The 22,921-nt window shown below is 41.8% G+C and overlaps 1 protein-coding gene across 3 annotated transcripts in view; it reads right to left on the reverse strand.

The window, feature by feature from the left end:
• The window catches only part of RCAN2 (regulator of calcineurin 2), a 274,292-nt gene that overhangs the window by 230,164 nt on the left and 21,207 nt on the right, over window positions 1–22,921 (reverse strand). For all 3 annotated transcript variants that reach the window (XM_058734153.1, XM_058734151.1, XM_058734149.1), the window contains exon 2: window positions 1,191–1,417. In XM_058734153.1, the coding sequence (XP_058590136.1) occupies window positions 1,191–1,415 (225 nt within the window). In that variant the 5' untranslated portion in view covers window positions 1,416–1,417. The remainder of the gene's footprint in view (window positions 1–1,190; window positions 1,418–22,921) is intronic.

Raw genomic sequence — 22,921 nt, forward strand, 5'->3', positions numbered from 1 at the left:
TCAAAGAGACTATGTGCCATTTTCTTACTTTAAATAGGGGATCACATCTAAGTCCTTGGATTTCAAGCTATTTTTAGCCTACCATTTCAATGTTCAATGCCAAAATAATATCAATATAAAACTATCTTTAAATGGCTTGAAACAATTCCTAGTCGTCCAGGCTATCAGAATTGCTTACAAAACCAATAATACCCAGAAAAAAAAAGATTTCCAGTAATTGTTTTCAGGCAAAGGAGACTGAAGTTTAGCAATTGGCAAAACAGCCCAAATTTGTAAAATGGCAATCAATAAATCCTACTCTTACGTCTCACACAGAGGCATAAACTTTAGTTTAGGAAAAAGGGTCCCTTCCCCCCAAAATTGTTGCCCATGTTTTACAACATAGTATAATAATTACAATTAGAAATCCACATCCACAGGGAAGGTTTGATCTATTCAGACACCCTACTTAAAAGGTCAGAGAAATCTAAAATGAACTTTGAAAAGATCTCCAAGCAGAATATGTAACTCTGATTTCCAAGAACACTTACATTGAATCAAGCTTGTGTCTTAAAATGGGAAGCTTCATGTTCTGGAAGATACTTGTACACAGACAACCTCATTCCCCAATCATTTCAAATCAACCACTTTCGCTTCAGATTCTCACCACCCACGTAACATTTCCACCCTGTGTGGTATCACTGAGCAAAGCAAGACACAGAGGACCAGCCAGCTTACCTTCCCAATAACGGCTGCAGGACTCAGGTCACAGCTATTTTGGGAACATTCATCCCACTGCAGGAGGGGCAGGAGTGAAAAAGAGCTTGTGCCATTTTGAGAAAGGCAAATCATGGTTTTGGCAGAATAGGGAAATAGGAATAGGAAATAGGAATAGGGAATAGAATAGGAAAATAAAACTTTTCCTTGTAACAACATCTGCTTCCTAAAGGGGTATCTCCTGCAATTGCTACTCCTAACACCACTTGCTCTGTTAGGCAGGCATATGGGTCTCTGAGGATGAGATGTGATTCAACATGTACAACCTTGTCACAGTTAGTTGGTCACAGAGTAGGCTTTTCTACTGCTGTGCATGCCCAGAAGAGAGCCAACTACACATTTTCCACAATTTCCAAACCGCAATCACAAATGAGCCACAAGACAGAGACAATGCCACATCTTCCCAGGATTCAGGAGCAGAAAAGCCTTATTACCTTGCTTTCTTCTCCTTCGAACACTGACTGGTGAACATTGCACGCAAACAGTGAGTTGGGGAGGTCGTTGAAGTCAGTGATTGCTTGAAAGGCTTCCTCTGCGAAACACCGAGTTACAGCCCAGTCCCTGTCTATGCAGCAGAGCAAGAAAAGTTCTCCATCTTCCGGGGTATGCCCCTGCTGCCCGAGGCTCCTCATTCCAATGAAGTAAGATTCTCCCCTCATTCCTGAGGACACAAAGACGGACATGTGTTAGAACAGGCATCGATTCCTTAAAAAACTTGATCGTAAGGCCGAGCTGCCCAGTGTTTCCTAGACGTGGGACCCGGGAACATTATGTAAACTCTCTGAGCCTTTGCTTCCTTATGAGAATCAAATGGACTCAGGAGAGTGCTTTCATAAGTTAGACAATGAATTATATAAAACCACTGCTGCTACTACTAATGACTGTCCTTTATTGAGTTCTAGGAACTGTTCTAAATGATCGACATGCATCAACTAACCTATTCCACCTCCACAACAGTCTATGAGATTGGCATCAACGTTATCCTTGTTTTACAGACAGGGAAACTGAGGAACAAAGCAAGTGAGTAGCTTTTACTATGTCAATGATGAAATGGCAGGACTAGAATTCAAACCCAGGGAGTTTGGCACCAGAGCTCACTTTCCTATATCATAGAAATGAAGCAGATCAAGATTAGTGCAAGTCTGTATTTAAGGAAGTACAACCTACTTCATCACCACCCGAATCTTGTTTAGGGTAACTCTAACAGTTAATATTTTATCCACAATGAGGACACGCACACCTACCTTCTGCCTGGGATGATTACTCTATTTGTGAACCTTGGATTTTGAAAAGAAGTACTCTCTTGGTTAATAGATAGATCTATAATAGATAGATCTAATAATAGATCTAATGGTTAGATAGATATAGATGATATAGATATAGATATAGATATAGATATAGATATAGATATAGATATAGATATAGATATAGACATAGATTTCCTTTCCTCATAGTCCCCATCACAAAGCTTTCTCGTATTCATTTTACCTAGCTGTGTTCAATCATTCTATTACTTCCTCACTCCAATGTTCAGATTTTTATCCCACTGCAAATGGTTGGAGAGTTTTATCATTTTCTGATACTGACACATTGTAGTAGATTTTGTCCGTCTCCCCATATGCCCCAAGGATAGGTAGTGTCTACATTTTTCTTTTGTATCTATTTTCATGCCTATCATGCTCAATGATTAGAAGCCCCAAAGGTGAAATAATTTGTCCGTGGGATGCATGTAAGACTGACTGACACCTACAGTGTGGCTGCTGGGCCATCTTTTGGAAGTGCCATTTTCCCAGTCCCATCACTAAAGGACCTCAGAGTACAGGACAGATGGGTGGGCACCACAGAACATCACTCTGCCCTCATGAGGTTTGTTAGACACAAATTCTGGTCCCCAAACAAGTACGGATGGGTTTCTGCATATGTCTCTCTCGAACACTGATTAGATCACTCAGGTGATGAGGTTATGTTTTTCTGTTTTTATTTTTCCTAGAAACAAAGGCCAAGTGGGATCCTGATAAGCATCATTCGATGGTAATATAAATAGTGTGTTATATATAAAACCTAGGGCCTGGTTGGGACAAGAGCCAAAACTTTAAAATTGTGAGTTAGTAACTCTAAAAGCAGATCATTTTAATTGTGGTAAGTAAAAATCCTCGTCTATATAAAATAAAATAGAACAACTCCTGTATTTTAAAGTTAAAGCTCCAATGAATCCATTTTCTATATTTAAATTGACAAAGTACTTATCTTATTTTTTATTTTTATTTACTTTTTTAATGTTTATTTACTTTTGAGAGACAGAGACATAACTCAAGCAGGGGCGGGGCAGAGAAAGAAGGAGACACAGAATCCGAAGCAGGCTCCAGGCTCTGAGCTGTCAGCACAGAGCCTTATGTGGGGCTCGAACTCACGGACTATGAGATCATGACATGAGCCAAAGTCAGTGCTCAACCGACTGAACCACCCAGGTGCCCTACAAAGTACTTGTTTTAAATAAAAATATTGTATATCTCTTATGCTTTGTATTATTCTATAATTAATCCAAAATATATAAATATTTGTAATTACAAAAATTTCAACAAAATACTTATATGTATTTTTTCCTTCATATTCATTTATACTATTGCTTCAAATGTTACTATAATATGCATAATAACCATCATTTATTATTATTAGAGTACTAATTATTTTAATAGTAAGAATAATTAGTAAGAGCATTAAAACAGTATTATTTTCATCAATGGATTATAGGAAAACCTTTTAATAATTAAGTTATAGTCATCCAGTAGCATGAAGTATAGCTATTATGTGTCAATACTGATTTTATTTTTAATCCTGTCCCTCTTATTTAAAAATTTTAAATTAATCAAAATTAATCCCCAAATGTCCCTAAATATTTTCTGAGAATGTTTCAATTACTCTTTTTCCGAAAGAAATAAAAATCCATTGCTGAACAAATTAATTAAATAGACCAAATATTAAGACTTACTCAGGGCTCATTTTAATCTACTCAAATAGCCTTAACTTCTGTTCTAAGCTGTAACAATACGATTATCTTCAAGAGACTTTATTTTAAGCTCATTACTTTCAGTAAAGATTTAAAAGGTGAATGCATTTTTGGCAAACAACGTATTCTACTTATATGGAGAAATATTTTAGAAGTCAAAGCTCTGAACAAAGGCACCCGGATTTCTCGTGCCAGTTCCATTACTGACTCAACTCATAATTTGGAGAAGTCAATCGATCATTCGATGACTCAGTTTATCTTTACAAAATGAGAACAAGCACATCTCTCTGTTTCCCTCCCTCTGCAGAGGAGGAAGGGGAGGAGGAAATGAAAGGGGAGTGGAGGAAGTGTTCAAAATCAGTACTAACCACTACATAAAAGGATAAGTGATATAAAACACTCTAGAAACACATCATTATGATAATCTCAGAGCAGGACTATTCGGCATCACCACTAACCTTTAGTAAGCCCAAATAAACACGAAGAAAGGGAAGCTCTGAAGACCCAAAGAACTCCCCAATACAGAAATGTAAAGGCCCTAGAGCCTTTCTCTTTTTAAATTAATCTCAAGACTCTGAACTGCTTGTAAAACAAGTTTGAGGCAACAGTTACCTGCATAGCATAAGGAGATTTACATGTGTCATCCTTATTTCTAAACCTGTGGTTGGTCATCCAAATGATGAGCTGCCTCTTGAGCTGAAGGCAGCTCTTCTGGGAGGGTTTCCCAACCACCCCCCCCCACGCCCCCCACGCCCCCATGACCCATGCGTATGGCATCCTTCCTCTGCACATCCTAAGCACACAGCACACAGCCTTCTCTCCCGATCATCCTGCACCATGCCTACTGCTTTACCAGTCTGTATCTCAAACCAGAGCAGGTGTTTTTGACAGGAGAGACTGGCCCGTCTTCACCAGTGAGTCTTTAGACTGGGTCATAGAGAAAGCCCTCAAAATGATGTTCGACTGAATTAATGAATTCTGTAAGGAGGAGTCACGTTCAAAAAATAACAGACAAGCAAATGAGTTAAAGTGGCCAACTTAAAATACATACACTAATAATACAGCATTTGCTTCAAATCCATCCACTAATAAGGAGGACAACCTGCTCACTCCAGTGTTAAGGTCTGACTTATCAAATGCAATTGTATAAATGAAAGATGGCAAGAACCACTCAAATGATTCTTCTAGCTAAAATGGAAAATCTGCAGGGTCTAATTAAAATCACACTTACATTTTTTAATTACACAAGTTCACTCAAGAAAAAACTGAAAAATTCAGAAAGTATTTTAAAAGGAAAATAAAAGCAAACCATAATCCTACTATCCAGAGAAAATTGTACTAACATTTTGGTCTAGTTAACTGCAGTGTTTTTTTTTTTTTTCACATGTATAATTTCTAAACAGAATTGGGATCCTGCTGTTTCATATCCTGCTTCTTTCTTGAAACATTGATATAATCAAGAGCAGTTCCCTGTACCATTACATATTCTTTGAAAACACTAATTTTAATAGACACATAGTATCCCAGTGTACAGATCTGTCATAATTTATTTAACCATTCTTCTGTTGTTTGACATTTAGGAAGCATAAATTTCCATCATCATGTGCATCTGGTAAAGGAAAACCACTATCCACTATTAAAATATAAAGGGTCCCCTGGAAGAACCTCAACACTTCCTTACATGCAGAGAAAGGACATCTTTATGAAACGCTAGGAGGGGCCCCAGGAGGACACTTGGGTTCCATTCCTTCCGTACATCACATCCCTTCTGGACTGTGGTTTTTACCTCAGCAAAATGGAGAAACAACGTGACTTTGTCTACCCTGTGGTCTCCCGTGAACATCAAATGAGATAAAGCATATGAATGTCTTTTGAAGCTTCCAAAATAATATGTGAAGTAAAGCGATTCATTACTCTTGTAGGCTCATCGAGAGCAAGGCAATAGCAAAGGAATCTGGCACTAAGGAGCCGGTTGCCATCTACTACTGCTAAGTATGTGGACACAGGAATGTCCAGGAATGTTAAGCCCATAGTATTTAAAAAAAATTTTTTATGAATATAATTTATTGTCAAATTAGCTTACCTACAACACACAGTGCTCATCCCACAAGTTCCTCCTCAATGCCCATCATCCATTTTCCCTTCTCCTCCACCCCCCCCACCACCCATCCACCCTCAGTTTTTTCTCTGTATTTAAGAGTCTCTTATGGTTTGCCTCCCTCCCTCTCTGTTTGTAACTTATTTCCCCCTCCCCCTCCCCCATGGTCTTCTGTCAAGTTTCTCAAGATCCACATATGAGTGAAAACGTATGATATCTGTCCTTCTCTGACTGACTTATTTCATTCAGCATAATACCTTCCAGTTCCATCCATATTGCTGCAAATGGCAGGATTTGATTCTTTCTCATTGCCAAGTAGTATTCCATTGCATATATAAACCACAATTTCTTTATCCATTCATCAGTTGATGGACATTTAGGCTCTTTCCATAATTTGGCTATTGTTGAAAGTGCTGCTCTAAACATTGGGGTACAAGTGCCCCTATGCATCAGCACTCCTGTACGCTTTGGATAAATTCCTAGCAGTGCTATTGCTGGGTCATAGGGTAGCTCTATTTTAATTTTTTGAGGAACCTCCACACTGTTTTCCAGAGCGGCTGCACCAGTTTGCAGGGTTCCCGTTTCTCCACATCCTCGCCAGCATCTGTAGTTTCCTGAGTTGTTCATTTTAGCCACTCTGACCGGTGTGAGGTGGTATCTCAGTGTGGCTTTGATTTGTATTTCCCTGATGAGGAGTGACATTGAGCATGTTTTCACGTGTCTGTTAAGTCCATAGTATTAAACTGAGAGATGAAGAGAGGTGGTGCTCCATTATTTGCTACAAGTGTGGTTGGAGACTCCAGGAGGAGGGAAAGAGGATTGTAAAGCAAAAGAGACCAGTTAAGATAAAAACAAAACAAAATAAAAACCCAAAAAATCCTGTCCCTCCCAAACACCACTAACAATGCGCTAATGGTTATATATAGTCTTACCAAGTTGGTAGCAATGAGAACATAAATGCTTGAATTTGACTCGTTTTAATGAAGGAGGAAGCCCAAAGACAGGACGATTTTCAACTCTTTCATTACTTTGCTATAACGTGGAAATGATTTCATCCAAGATCTTCTGAAAACCCTACAGCACTTATTAATTAAACATTAAAAGACCTGAAATAAAGAGGGTATAGTTCCTCCTATGAACACTGAAACTTAAAGATGCCCTTTCACATAAGAGACTGTTAAAAACTGAGAACAAACTGAGGGTTGATGTGGGGTGGGAGGGAGGGGAGGGTGGGTGATGGGTATTGAGGGGGGCACCTTTTGGGATGAGCACTGGGTGTTGTATGGAAACCAATTTGACAATAAATTTCATATATTAAAAAAAAAAAAAAGAAATCCCTAGTAAGACAAAAAAAAAAAAAAAAGATGCCCTTGCAGTATCAAAGAATTAGCAACTGAATAAATGTTTGTTGCACAAATAAGTGAACAAATTCTCTCTCCCCCAATAAACAAGAATAATGTACACATTGCTAGGCTTCTGTACAAGGAATTAATCTTTCCCAAACTCCCTACTCTTCATTCCTAGCAAACATCTATTGGGCACAATTAAACTCAGGAGAAGGGACCTCAAGGAGTCATCTGATTCTGTTGGATATCATTATTGTCACAGTGTTATCAATACGCAGGAAATTCAGATCCCTAAATTCAGAATTCTAAAAAAAAAACAAAAAAAAAAAACCAAAAAAAAAAAACTACCTTTCTGGGAATGGGATATATCTCATGCAAATGGGGAGTCATGCATTTGTTCATAGGATTTCTGGTCTAGAAAGTCTTATATAAGTCTGGATATAGAAGGAGGGGATAATTCTAAATAATCCATGAGAACAGCCGAGAGGGTTAAAAAAAAAAAAAAAAAAAAGATTGTAAACCACCATGGAAACGCTCATTTTCATACTAGCTTCACTATCAAGTAAATTCATCCCATCAATAGTTTGAGGTATGTCCTATAAGAAAGGCTAATAGCACTTTGGAAGGGTTAGGGTGGTGATATTCTCATCTTGAGTCCCATGACTCAACATGAGAGAACATCACGGCCAATTCTGAGTACCACTCACTACAGAAAAACTAGACGTCTTTCTAAGGAGATGATTCAGTCTCATCAAGGGGCCAAAAATCACGTCACCTAAAAAACAGGGGCATGGGAAAACATAGCCTACGAAAGCACACGAAAGGAGTCTTGAGTGGAATCATAGTTGCCTTCAATTTTCAAAAGAGGAAATAGAATTTTTGTGTGTGATACTAAGAAGTCAAACCAGGGAAAAAGAATTCAATTTAATAAAAGGTACCATGGATCTGTCAACAATTCACATTAAAACAGAAATGTCCTGCCTCATGTCTTAGTAGGAAACTTGTATCAGTGACAGCCAGTGAGTAAGCTCCATAGAGCAGGTGACAAATATCAGGCAGGATGTCACAGAGGGAATCCAAGGACCAGTGGACTGGCTGGCTGGCATTTCCATTAAGGTCTCTTCTTACCTTGAGATTTTTATCTTTCCATGATTAGCAGAAAATCTGAGGGGTGCCAACGTGGCTCAGTTGGTTGAGCATCTGACTCTTGATTTCAGCTCAGGTCATGATCTCATTGTTCGTGGGATCAAGCCCTGTGTTGGGGTCTGCATTGACAGGGAGGAGCATGCTTGGGATTCCCTCTCTCCCTTTCTCTCTGCCCTTCCTCCACGCTCTTCTCTCTCTCTCTCTTTCTCTCTCAAAATAAATAAGTAAACTTTAAAAAAGAAGAGGGGAGCCTGGGTGACTCAGTTGGTTAAGCACCCAACTCTTGATTTCAGCTCAGGTCATGATGATTTCATGGTTCATGGGATTGAGCCTCTTGTCGAGCTCCATATGCTACTTGGGATTCTCTCTCCCTCTCTCTCCGTCTCTCCCTACGCATGCACTCTCTTTCTCACTCACTCTTTCTCTCTCAAAATTAATTAATAAACTTTATAAAACTTTATAAAAAGAAAAAGAAAAAGAAAATCTGCAAAAGAGGTAACTGTTTATCTTTGGGTTTAAAGATACTCAAGAAAGGGAAATTTATAACCTTTCCCAAAAGCTTTCTCCAGTGTTGAAACCTTTAATGTGATACTCATATCCACCTAAAGTTTTCATTTTCCAGGTTACTCAAACTAGAAAGTGAGATTTTTTTAAAATAGTAAATAATGATTCATTAAGGAAGAAAAATAAGCCAACACTTAAATAAAGCAACTTAAGTTTGGGTTTATTTCTCCTTAGACAAAAGAATGTTAAAGATTTAACTTGTCTGCTTTTTATTTTTTTTTTATTTTTTTATTTTTTTTTTCAACGTTTTTTATTTATTTTTGGGACAGAGAGAGACAGAGCACGAACGGGGGAGGGGCAGAGAGAGAGGGAGACACAGAATCGGAAACAGGCTCCAGGCTCCGAGCCATCAGCCCAGAGCCTGACGCGGGGCTCGAACTCACGGAGCGCGAGATCGTGACCTGGCTGAAGTCGGACGCTTAACCGACTGCGCCACCCAGGCGCCCCACTTGTCTGCTTTTTAAATGAAGAACAGGAATCTAAAACTTTTTGCAATAAGAGCAATAAACAGGAAAAAAAAAAAAAAAAAGCCTGATCCCATCTTATGGCCAGCTGAGGAGGATAAATAAGTAAACAGGATAAATGGAAATGATTAAGGAATAATTCACTTTGACTTAAAGTTCAATTTTGATTGATAAACAATCAAATGGATTATGGGAGGTTTGTTAGTTTGGAGGAACTTAAAAATGACAATGCCAACTTGACTGCTAATGAATATAACTAAAAATGCAATGTTGAATTAATAAGTAATACAGAAGAAATGTCTATAGTTATTATTTTAAGTTGAACATAAGGTTAAATGAATCCAGTTCAAATTTTTAAAGACTAGAAAACTTTAATTTTTACAGCATTTAAAATCCCTTTGGCTCTAAAATTGATTCTTTAATGATAGCTGAGACAAAATAAGCTTATTAGAAGAAAACTTTTATGTGAATAACAAGAACTATTTTAAATTAAATAATACCCTCAGCTATCACTTTTGGTCTGGCCTAAGGGATAAGGTCTTTTTGATGTCCTTTTGGTATTTTAATATCTAGATCCTCTTAGGGATAAACCAGGCCTTTTGCTCATTTTTGTCCATCTTAAAGAGAGATTGAAGTATATTAGTAACAACAAACCGTTTCAGCCATCCTGACATACAAAGGAGAAACATGATATTCTTAGGCTGTGCTCCACTGAAACCCATTAGAGCTCTTTCTGAAATATAATGGAACCTATTTAATTCAGCTGCAGAATTTTCACACCTGCTGAGTTGTGTGAACCTCATGCTATTCTTGACACCAATTGGGGTCAGTCTTGAAAGAATCAGGAACATGCAGTTTTTCCACTCATGGTTTTCAAAGGAAGTTAGCCACATTCCTTGGTCATGGCTCCCTTCAGGATTCCTTCTGGAGCCACTGTTCCACCTTAAGCTCCCACAAGAACGTAATTCAATTAATTCGGTTCCCTAAGGAAGCACCTTCTTATGAATTTTGATGAACTGGCGGGGGGCAGGGGGTGGCGGTGGAGTTGTTTCCATCATCTCCTTTTGTACTGGATTCCATAGGAGTGATGGGACTAACTAACTTGATCAGAATAATGTGCGTGCTTCTGCAGGCTTTTAACACCCATGATCTCCCAGCAAGATTTGTGAATCCTGAATATTCTTCCAGTGGAGAAAATAAAGAGGGAAAGAAGAACCTCAAATTTGCTCAGGGTCAGATAGGCATTTGTATTCCACTCCCACATCCCTAACTGACATCATCAAGAAAATGCGTTTCAAATGGCTTGTTTGCAAGAGAAGAGTCAAGTAGAGAAAACACCATCTTTTATAAAAGGTTAGAGGGTTGAGGAGGTTGTTCTTAAAGACAGGAAAATTGGGGCACCTAGGTGGCTCTGTCGGTTAAGCAGCCAACTCTGGGTTTCGGCTCAGGTCATGATCTCACAGAATTATGAGACTGAGCCCTGTGTCGGGCTCTGTGCTGACAATGCAGAGCTTGCTTGGGATGGTTTGTCTCCCTCTCTCTCAGCCCCTCCCCCACTTCTGCTCGTGCTCTCTCTCTCAAAATATGTAAACATTTTTTAAAAAGACAGGAAAATCTATTTCTATAAAGAATGACCTACAATAAACCATACATTTATTAAACAAAAAAAGCAATATTAGAACACATCACTCAAAAGACAAGAGCTTTGGTCATTGCATTAGTCAAGGTCCCAGTAGGAAACAGATGGCATGCTCAAATTGGATAATTTGAAAAGAGTTTAATAAAGCAGCTGTTTACAGATGTGTGGGCAGGGTATATGGAAACCACAACACACAGTACAAAATCTGGACTCACACTATCCCTAGACCTGAAGTGGTAAGAAGAGGGGAGGGGTTTTCAGAATGGGGACACCCAAGGTCTATTCAATTCAAAGAGTAGACCTTTGGTTGAGAGGTATAGCCAATCCACAGTGGCACCACAAAGAGTGAACCAGAGGGATAAATGTCTCCATCTTGCTCTCTGCCTGTGAGCCACTGGCACCTTCCGTTGGCCAAACCCAGTTGCAGACCAGAGGGTAAGGGAGCTGTGATACTGAGTATACGGCTCAGCCACTGGGGGCACAGCACACAGTGGAAAAGGGTGGGGAGAGAGGCTTGTGGGATCAAGTGAAGAAATCAAATATAGTCTTTATAATTCGGTGGTAGTCTAAATGTTTCATAGGTTAACTTCAAAAGAACTTGGTTTAAGAATTTTTTTTTAATTTTAAAAAGTTTTTACATTTATTTATTAGAGAAGGAGAGAGAGAAAGACAGAGAGAGAACAGGAGAGAGAGAGAATCCTAAGCAGGCTCTGCACTGTCAGCATGGAGCCCAATGTAGGGCTCTAACTCACAAACCATGAGATCATGACCTGAGCCCAAGTCGGATGTTTAACTGACTGAGCCACCCAGATGCCCCTGATCTGGAAAGTCTTAAACTGGATACAAAAGGAAGGGGCAATCACAAAGAAGCCCCCGAGAATGGCAGAAGGCAATGTCTGCACCACCGTGGACTATGTATTTTGGAGCCTGGTGTGGAGGCAAAAGCCCTTCTTTTCATTTTGCTGTCAGAGGAAATTCAAAGAAAGCCCCAAGCCTCTGGATGAGCCTAGCAATTATATGCAAAAGAACTTTTCACAGGAGGATAACACTTCAAAAGTGAGCAGCAAAGCAGGTGAAGGTTGCTATGGTAGCTAAAGTCAGATTTATCCTGTCATCTTTCACCTTCTGCTTTCTGAGCACGGAGGAGAAACAGAGTGAAAAGGATCTAGAGCAGAGAGTGAGAGATGGGGCACCTCCCCTCTGAGAAAATCCAGCCAAGAAGGGTTGGAGTTATTCTGACCTTCTAGTAAGAAAGAAAAGCCAGACAGGAAGGCTGCTGGGGGGGTGGGGGTGGGGGGTGGGGAAGGTGGGAGAGGATAGGGAGCTTTCCTGTTGCTAATAACTTTCTTGTCCCACCCTCCTTCCCATAAAAACCTTCCATTTTGTGCAACTCTTTGGAGCTCCCCTCTAGTAGCCAGATGGGGTGCTGCTCAATTCACGGATCGCTTAATAAAGCCCATGAGATTTTCAAGTTTACTTAGTTGAATTTTTCTTCTTTAACAGTAGGGAACAGGAGGGTATACGTTAGAATGTTGTTTGGGAGATTTAATAGCTAACACAAATAACGCATTTCGACCAATGACTAGGACACATTGTGCGTGTTCACGATTACACAATTTTTAGTACTGGCCATCTTAGTCCTCAACAGAGCAATTCCGGAACTATCTTTCACATGACACTCCTTCTCTTTCCTGGAGTCATCAGTCTTTTTGTTTTTATATATTTTATTTTTTTAACGTTTATTCATTTTTTGAGAGACAGAGAGAGACAGAGGAGAGTGAGGGAGGGGCAGGGAGAGAGGGAGACACAGAATCCAAAGCAAGCTGCAGGCTCTGAACTGACAGCACAGAGCCTGATGCGGGGCTCAAACTCACAAACTGTGAGATCATGACCTGAGCCCAAGTCAGCCGCTTAACCCACTGAGCCACCCAGGCGCCCCTGGAGTCATCAGTCTTTTTATGCAGAAAAGCACAGGTTGTAGAGGAAAGCAAAGTGTGGCCTTTGGGTTTGGTCTGCTACTTTCTAACTGTGTGACTTAGGGCATGTTACTGAACATCTCTGAGCAACGTATGCAGTATGGGGACCACAGGTACCAACCTCATAGGATTATTGTATGGATTAAATTCAACCTTCCCCCACACCAAAATACCCACATTTTTGGTGGGTATTCTATTTTTCAGGTCTTTAAGAGGAGTTGGGTTTCTATGCTGAGAAATGTAAGAACTCAGTAGTCAGACCCAGATTCAAATCCCGGCTCTCTACCCACTGCTGACTGTCAATGGAGAGAAGACAGACTGGAGGTGGTAGCTGAGCCCTGGGGTCTTGGTCTGAACCCTCCTTCCACAGCCATTTGACTTGGTGATTTTAGGCGAATTAGTTTCCTTCACTAAGCCTCAGTTTCCAGAGCTATAAATCAGGACTATTGAGAGTTTCTTTTTTTTTTTTTTCCATTTTCTTTTCTTTTTTTTTTTTTTCATTATGAAAAGTGTACTCTATAATCTCCATCCCCTATTTCCCTCATCCTCCCACCCACCTCCTCCTCGGGTAATCATCAGTTTGTGTGCTAGAGTTAAGAATCTGTTTCTTGGTTTGTCTCTCTTTTGTGGGGGATGGAGGGAGGACTATTGAGATGTTCAGGTGAGATCATCCTGGTTTAGAATTTAGGCCAGGGGCACCTGGGTGGCTCAGTCGGTTAAGCGTCCGACTTCAGCTCAGGTCACGATCTCGTGGTCCGTGAGTTTGAGCCCCGCGTTGGGCTCTGGGCTGATGGCTCAGAGCCTGGAGCCCGCTTCCGATTCTGCGTCTCCCTCTCTCTCTGCCCCTCCCCCGTTCATGCTCTGTCTCTCTCTGTCTCAAAAATAAATAAAAAATTAAAAAAAAAAAAAAGAATTTAGGCCAAAGGCAGCAGCTATAAGCCCTCAAGAAATGCTAGCATTTGCTACGACCACTGGTTTGCACTTGTGTTTTCTTCTTCTTCTTCTTCTTCTCCTTCTTCTTCTTCTTCTTCTTCTCTTTCTCCTTCTTCTTCTTCTTCCTCTTCTTCTTCTTTTAGAGAAAGAGTGAGTAGGGGAGGGGCATAGAGAGAGAGGGGGAAAGAGAGAATCTCAAGCAGGCTCCATGCTGTCAGCACAGAACCCGATTTGGGGCTCAATTTCACAAATCGTGACATCATGACCTGAGCAGAAATCAGGAGTCAGATGCTTAACATGGCTGAGCAACCTGGGGGGGGGGGGGGGGGGGGCGCCTGCACATGTTAATCGTATGGTTGGCTGCACTTTTAACTACTTACCTCCTCTCAGATGACTGCTTACTTTCCAAGAAAGGCATATTTAGGGTTAGGCCCAGGGTTTGAGATAACTTGAAGAGCAAGGATAAGGATTTTCCTAGAGGCTCTCGGCCTATGTATGTAGCTTGCTAATACATGTTCCCTGCTTCAGACTTAACAGTGTTACTTGCCATTCTCTTCCCTTTTCAACACCATTCTCCAACTTAGATAAAAATGCCCTCCATGCTCAACCAGGCTCCAGGGTACTTCACAGGGAAGTTCTCACCCCACGATAGGCCCCCTAGCAATAGCCAAGCATCCTCCACCCTGGGAGGCCTGTCCAGCGCCTCCTTTCAGCTTGCCTGTCTGCACATGCGTTGTTATTTACAACATTTGGCAAAGGGAACCCATTTATTGATGTTTCTACATCTCCTCCCATATGTTGAGCATTCTTGCTCTTCCTGTAATGGCTGGCACTCAGCGTGGCTCCTGACCTGCCGTGCTGGCAAGACAAATGGAATATAACACCCCAGCCTCCACCCAGAGCTCTTGATATTCTGTCTTGTTCATGCTGTCTCTCTCTCTCCCTCTCTCTCTCTCTCTCTCCTAATGGATGTCCCAGAGCTTTGTTCCCCTTTGATTACCACTTTCTCAACGGAGTGACTTCCTGAGTCTCAGATTTTCAGTCTCCTGCTGTGTTAAATCCAGGTTGTGTGTTCCCACCCTCTCGTCCATATCATTCATTGCTGGCACATTCACCAAATCACTCTTGATCTGAAGGTAAATCACAGCCCTGACAGCTTCAGGTCACATGTAGAATCCTTCCCTTTGTTATATTTCTTTTGCTTGAAGATGTTTGTTCTTTCTCCATCTCCCTCTTTCAAGCTTACAAGTGCAGTATCTATTAGGTTCCTACAAGGAGCAAAGGCTGATTGGACTTCTGCATTGCCCACGAAGAGCGTATCTTCTCTTTTCTAGACTGAGCTGCTTGCCCTCAGCCTGTTCAACCAAGGGCTTCAACTAAGAAGCCAACACAGGCTGGGCAGGGTCCTCCACATCGTCAGATAGTCAAATCCAGGATGATCCCAAATTAGTCCCCCACTTCTGGTGCCATGTGTTGTTTAATAAGACAGAGCTGACCCAGATTCTAACTTAGAAAAAAAACCAAACAAATCAAACCTTTATTAAAGTCCCTTCTGGCCTGCTGCAGTTGGGACCAGTTATTCTCAGGGGCCAGTCTGCCTCACCTCTCACTCTGCCAGCAACTGATCAGGGGCCAGGCCCATGGAGGATAGAGGACAGAACCTGTGTTGGCAGTAAGGTTTCCAGGGAAGACCTGCAGAAGGTTTAGGGAGACAGACTGAGTCCGTGGAAGACACGAGTAGGAGCGGCCAAGAGGATTTAATCACTTACATACCTTTTAAGAGCTGGTGGCCACCTTCGCTCTACATTACTGGGCCTCTACATGGCCTTAGGCCAAAGGCCATGCTTGAAATGAAGCTGCAGCTAACTGGAATTTAAATAAAGCTTGAAAGCACGCAAAAGAAATGAAGTGGGAGGAGGATGTAAGCCATCCCTCTACTTGTCCAAAAGAGCAGATGGAAACACTTGTACCTTTAACGAGCAGAAATCATCATGGCAGATGCCATGATGATCGAAAGGCAGCTTCACCACTGTACCTGAGGACTCCTGACAAGTACACACAGAACAGCCCGAGGAGCCCACCGAATGTTCCAACAGGGCGCTGGAACCTCTTTACATCAAGGGAGAACACTAGGGCCCCTTCAACTTCCTGCTCTCCTAGCCAATCCCAGCATCATCCCACACATCCAACTGGAGAGCAGTCAACAAAACTGAAGCTTTGTATTCAGACGCCAAACAGCAATGTTCACCGCTGGATTCCTGAAGCCGAACTCAGCACAGGGGGAGTAGGAAAGATGAGAGACATTATTTGAGGCCTGCATGGCTTTGTGAGAAACCGTTGCTGTTTGTTTCTTTTTATCATTACCTGACGGTTCTGGCTTTTGGGTGATAGCGTTTGTCACAGGGCAGAGGCTCAAAACCATTGGTTCCACCAACCCAGACAATACTCCATTTTCCTTCTCTCCACAGTTCCCTTACTCTCTCAACTCCTCCAGTTTTTACATTTCTTAAAACCGCTTCTGCCCTCCTTCCCAACAGAACTTGGAGAGTCATTTCACTGTTAATGTACAATTACCTCAAATACTAAACACAAAACTCTAAAAATATACTCAGTATATGGGTATTTGAAAAGGGCATGGAAGGTTCATAATATGCGGTGGGGTGGGAAGGGTACTGACAACATGAACATGGTTTGCCCTTGGCATAGACGCAGGAGAGGGAAGTCCGTCTGCAACATGCACAGCTCAGTCTTTGTTCCCTGCCCTCCCGGGTGTTGTCGCCCTCCATACCATCAGGCACGCAAAAACCTTCAGAGCATTCTGCCAGTCTATTAAAATCTGTGTAGTGTGATTGATAGAGGTCGCTTGTTATTTCATATATTTTATTATTATTTTAAGATGTTGATTTATTTTTATTTTAGAGAGACACAGAGAGAGAGAGAGAGCTCACACGTGAGCAGGGGAGGGGCAGAGAGAGAGGGTGAGACAGAATCCCAAGCAGGCTCCGTGCTGTCAGCATTGAGCCCCACTCGGGGCTCAATCTCACGAACCGTAAGATCATGACCTGAACTAAAATCAAGTCGGACGCTTAACTGACCGAGCCACCCAGGTTCCCCCTCATATATTTTCTATAGTGATATCTGGAATATGTCTCTGAGAAAGAAGGAAGTGGGTGAGCCGTGTTGATATCTGGAAGAAGGACCTGTCGGGCAAAGGCCCATAGCGGGAGGATCTTGGTGTGTCTGGGGAACAGCTGGCAGGCTTCTGCGGCTGCAGTATGGTGCGGAAGGGAGGATGGTAGGAAATGAGTCCAGAGGGAAAGAAGGAGGCCAGGATATGTAACAGGACCCCTCAGCCCTTGGAGAGGACTTGGCTTTCTACTCTGAGATGGGAAGCCACGGCACGATTTTGAATAAAGGAGTTCGTGAATTGACTTACATTTTAAAAGAATCTATCTGGCTGCTCTTTGGAGAACAGACCAAGAAAGCAAGGATGGAATATACCAGCATCTTACGGGAATAACAATGGTAGCATCTCCTGGGCGTGTTGTAAGGATCTGATGAGATGACACAGGTAAAGCGCTTAAAATAGTGCTGAGAACCTTCTTCAACAATCAACAACATGCATACACACTTCTCATCACATACCGGTCCCTGCCTCTACTAGAGTACCAATCCCAAGTCCCATGGCCCCGGACTAGTGGAATCCCTCTCACATTGCATAGTAAGGAGAGGGGGCAGGAGAAAGGAAATCTTGCTGTCCCCATGAAAGCTACAGAGGAAAAAGCTCTCTTGCTTGTATTCCAACATGGAGTTCTGAACATTTTCCTGCAGCGACATAAACAGTTTCTAAGATCCCTCAAACCAAAAAGCTGGTATTTTATATCAAGTACATCAGGCATATAACAGCCTTTTGCCAGCCTGGGGGATCTGGTCATAATTTCTGATGTTTCTCTGAGAAAATACATTTCAAATTCCAAACAACCCAACAGAAACCTACATTTAAAAGGTGGCAGATGTCTCCTAACACAAAAGCACACAAATAAATTCTAAAGGTGGCTATATGGGGACTTCCTTTTAACAGCAACATTCTGTAACACGCAGCTATATTTTAGATACCCAACCACAACTAAGTACAGGGATAGTCCTTTTGTAGCTCTTGTTTTATTTTAATCCTTGTCATATCTCTCTACGACCCATCCTCTCCCTCCCTAGTACTCAGCCAGGCAACAAATAGGCCACTGAAAATTTTTAACTCCAAGATAAATTCCCCAGCATGTTGTATTTTTCCATAATAGCCATTATCTTGCTGCTCTGTAACTGTTTCATTGCCTTCTTTCCAATGAAGTCTGAAAATGCTGGGCTATACCTCACAGCATCCCTTCGAGTTTAGCATAGGGTCTAATACTTAGTTGGGAAACCCTAGAATTTCTCAAATGAATGGGGAAATCAAAACTTAACCTTGGTGCCCAGTCCAAGGCACATTAGTCTCCTTGAAAGGAGGGATCCAGAGGATTCTTCCAAATGAGTTAAGCCAATCAATCTGAGAAGAAAGGTACAGGAACATCAAGACTCTGCTAAAGTAGTAAGATATGAGGATTTACACCCAGAGTAGAACGACTTCAGGTGGCTTTTGAGAGCCCAGAGAGAAGGAAAGTTTTCACAGGACTAGCATCAGGGCCACGCCACCTAAGAGTGTAAGCTTCAACTTCAAATCTGTAGTTTTCAGGTGATCATGTTTCTTTGCTTAAATGACAATGTGATTTCCCCTAGGCTCCACAGCTCTGAAAAATTAGGAGTCATGTTTGAGGACAATTTGATTTGTTACATGCATTCATGCTTTCCTGTTGCTATAAACCATATTTCAATGTACATATACATTTATGGGTTCTCTCATTAATTTGGAAACTCCTAGAGCATATCCATGCTTTCTTCTGCTATATGCAATGTGTTATGGTACAGTTTGATTCTCCATGATGATGAATTATGACCCGACTCTAAAACTTCTCAATAGCAAGGCTTATATTACACACACACACACACACACACACACACACACACAGCCTTATATCTCAATAGCCAGCATACAACAGGCACTCAATCAATGTCTAGTGAACTGAATTAACTGGGTGCCTGGGCTATTTTTTTCTTCTCTTTATTTTTTTAATGATAAACCATCATTTATAAGTCACCAATAAAATCTCAGAATGCTAATGGTCTGGACTCGTCCACACCACCACCAGACAATGAGTATTAATCACAAGAGAATACACTGCACATCAATAGCAGGGCTAGTAAAACGGAGGCTCAGCCAGTGTATGGCCTCAGTAGTTGCTATCTAAAACTAACTTGGAATATTTTTTAACCTAATAATTGTCAGATCAATCACTGAAATACTTTTATAGGAGATAATGAAAGACTGCCAGTTCAACCATTCAGGTCTGAAAAATTTATTTAAGATATCTATGGGGAGGAAATCATTTTCTTTTGTAATTCCATCTTTACGGGCACTCTTTCCATACCTCCTCATGAAAAGAATGAGAAGGAATTTATAAAACAGAGATACAATTTCAACATTTGACTATTACATACGACCTTGCACATGCTTCCTTTAAGATTATGTATTGAGACTCTATTGTGTCCAAACTACCGTGATGCCTCTTAGATGATTCAGAGTGGGTCTCTCTGTTCCACTCCCAAGCAGGTGGTAAAGGAGAGGCACTGTGATTCCACAGGGACACCCAGACCTAGGATGGAGGGAGTGATGAGGATGAGGTGAGTATAAGAAGAGAGGAACAGGCAGTGCCCCGGGGATTCCAAGGAGGAAGGGACCCAACTGGAGTCAGGGAATCAGAAAATCCTATAGAAGCAGGCATACTGGGGAATAGATGGTGAGGAGGCAGCAGACATTTAGAGAAAGGGCAGGGGAAGGAGAGTGGGAAGAGATGGAGAACACTCCAGGCTGAGGGAAAATCCTGAGCAAATGGATGGAAGAGGGAGAGCTCAGGGAATATTCAGAAAACTACAGGAGTCTAGACTGAAGCATGGGAGAGAAGGGGTGAGGCCATCTTGTCATGTACATTTCAGACATAAAATGTGCTTCTAGCTGATTGGCAAAAGCCAGTGGTAGGGAGTGTTGTTGAAGCAGCAGAGTGTTATCATCAGAAATTCATTTTAACAAAATTCCCAAGCAACTCAGCTAAGGGTGAGAGGGTTATATGGTTGGAAGTCCCCTTAAGAACCTATCAGTAGGGTTGTGCAAGCAGTGCTAGGGACTAAATTGTGCCCCCTCCTCTCCAATTCATACAGTAAGCCCTAAACCCCAGGAGATGGGACCTTTAGGAGATACAGCTTAAATGAAGTCACAAAGGCGGGGCCCTAACCTGATAGGATTCCCTGTTTTGTAAGAAGAAGAAGAGCGTGCACGCGCACGCACACACACACACTCACACACACCCCTGCCCCCACACAGTGCACACACAAAGAAGAGATTATGCAAGAACACAACAAGAAGGCAGCTGTCTGCAAGTCGGGAAGAGAGTCCTCACCAGGCACCAATGGGCCGACACCTTGGTCTTGGACTTCTCAGCCTCCAAGATGCTCAGAAATAAATTCCTTTTGTTTAAGCTACTCAGACCATGGTATTTTGTTATGGCAGTCCAACTAGGCTAATATAAAATTTGGTACTGAGAATGGGGTGCTGCTATAACAAATACATAAAAATATGACAGTGGCTGTGGAACCGGGTGATGGTAAAGGCTGGAAGAGTTTCAAGGTGCGTGCTAGAAAAAGTGTGACTGCCATGAATGGCCTCTTGGTGGAAATATGGGTGTTGAAAGTAATTCTGGTGACAGCTAGAAAGAAAAGAAGGGAGCTAGAAAGAAAGCTTCCATCTTTACAGAGAATATATAAATAATCATGAATGGAATGAACAGACTTTATCCTTCTAGAAAAGGGAAGACAGACCCCAAAGATGATTCAGAAATCACAGGGTTGCCACTCCCACCTTTGGCCCAAGGGCAAGGCTGCTTCCTCCTTGGCTTCAGAGGGCTGGGCCCCTGCACAGAGCCAGCTGGGGGCAGCCCTCCTAGAGAGCTTTGGGGTGGCACTCCATGGAGCCAAAGGGACAGGGCCACTCCACAGAGCCATGGGGGTGGCTTTACCACCCCAATGGACCTGCAGGGCAGAGCATCAGACTGAAGAATATCATTGCCTTGCTAGGTTTTAGACTTGTTTGGGACCCATCATCTCTTTTTTTCTTCTGATTTCTCCCTTTTGCAATGGGAATGTTTAACCTATCCCTGTCCTACCATTGTATTTTAGAAACACAGAACTTGTCCAGCTTCACAGGTTCACAGCTGGGGAGGAATTCTGCCTCAGGATGATCTGACTTTCAGTTTCACCCATATCTGATCCAGACGTGAGTTTGCATTTTAGACTTTAGAGTTGATGCTGCAAAAAGTTTAGGCTTTGGGGTTATGGAGGTGGAGTGAGTGTACTTTGCATGTGAGAAGAATATCAATATTGGGGCAAGGGATGGAATGCTATGGACTGAATCATGCCCCCCATTCATATATTGATGCCTGGTCCCCAATATGGGACCATATTGATAGAAGGGCCCTCTAGAAGAAAATTAAAGGTAAGTGAGGTCATAAGGATGAGCCCCTAATCTGATAGGACTGGTGATCTTTCAAGAACAGGAAGAGAAAGATTTTTCTCTCTTTTGCTCTCTCTTGCTCTCCACACAGCACAAAGAAGAGGTCATGGAAGGACACAGCGAGAAGGCAGCTGTCTGCAAGCCAGGAAGAGAGCTCTCACCAAGAACAGAACAAGGCATCACCTTAATCTTGGACTTCTCAGCCTTCCAAACTGTGAGAAATAAACTTCTATTGTTTGAGCCACTCAGTCTATGGTATTTTGTTTTGGCAGCCTGAGCTGACTAATAAAGTAAGTGATGGTAGATTTGAAAAGCAAGAAATGGGTGGAGATTGAAAAGGTGGGGAATCAGGACAATTAAAAAAAAAAAAAAAAGAAACCTCACAGAGGCAAAGGGAATGGGTTTCAGGAAAGGAAGAATGGTCAATGGCATTCATGCTACATACAAACTGGGGAAGTTAAAGACTAAGATACAACCTTGATTTCCAGATTAAGGGCGCCATGACCTTTAAAAGGAAAGCTACAGGGGCGCCTGGGTGGCTCAGTCGGTTAAGCGGCCGACTTCAGCTCAGGTCATTATCTCACGGTCCGTGAGTTCGAGCCCCGCGTCGGGCTCTGTGCTGACAGCTCAGAGCCTGGAGCCTGTTTCAGATTCTGTGTCTCCCTCTCTCTGACTCTCCCCCATTCATGCTCTGTCTCTCTCTGTCTCAAAAATAAATAAACGTTAAAAAAAAATTTTTAAAAAAAAAAAGGAAAGCTACAAAAAAGAACAAAAGATAAATAAAGGAGTAGCTGGGAAAGAAAAACAAGCAGTAGAAGGTATAGAATTTTCTTTCAAGAAATGATATGGCAAATATGCCGAAGCCCCACTCTATCCTTAGGACAAAGTCAAGCCTTGTTTTTCTCTAGGTGAGCAGATCTGTCTTACTGTTTTCCTTTTATTTGTTTATATATTTGAGAGAGAGAGAGAGAGCGAGAGCAAGAGAGAGAGAGAGACAGAGAGAGAGAGAGAAACAGCATGAGCAGGGGAGGAGCAGAGAGAGAGGGCGAGAGACAATCCCAACTGGCTCCGAGCCATCAGCACAGAGCCCCACACAGGACTCAAATCCACTAACCATGAGATCATGACCTGAGCCAAAATCAAGAGTCAGACGTTTAACCTCCTGAGCCACCCAGGTGCACGTCTTACTCTTTGAATACTATACTGTGTGTTTTGTTTTGTTTTGTTTTGTTTTGTTTTGTTTTGTTTTGTTTGTTTTGTAAAGCAGGGCGTTCTTTTAGGCCCTGTTGGGGATTTCCAAGGATTTATTTAGGTGTGTTGTTCAACTGCTGACAAATA

Source organism: Neofelis nebulosa, chromosome 6 (genome assembly GCF_028018385.1).
Source record: "Neofelis nebulosa isolate mNeoNeb1 chromosome 6, mNeoNeb1.pri, whole genome shotgun sequence".
NCBI classification, from domain to species: Eukaryota; Metazoa; Chordata; class Mammalia; order Carnivora; family Felidae; genus Neofelis; species Neofelis nebulosa.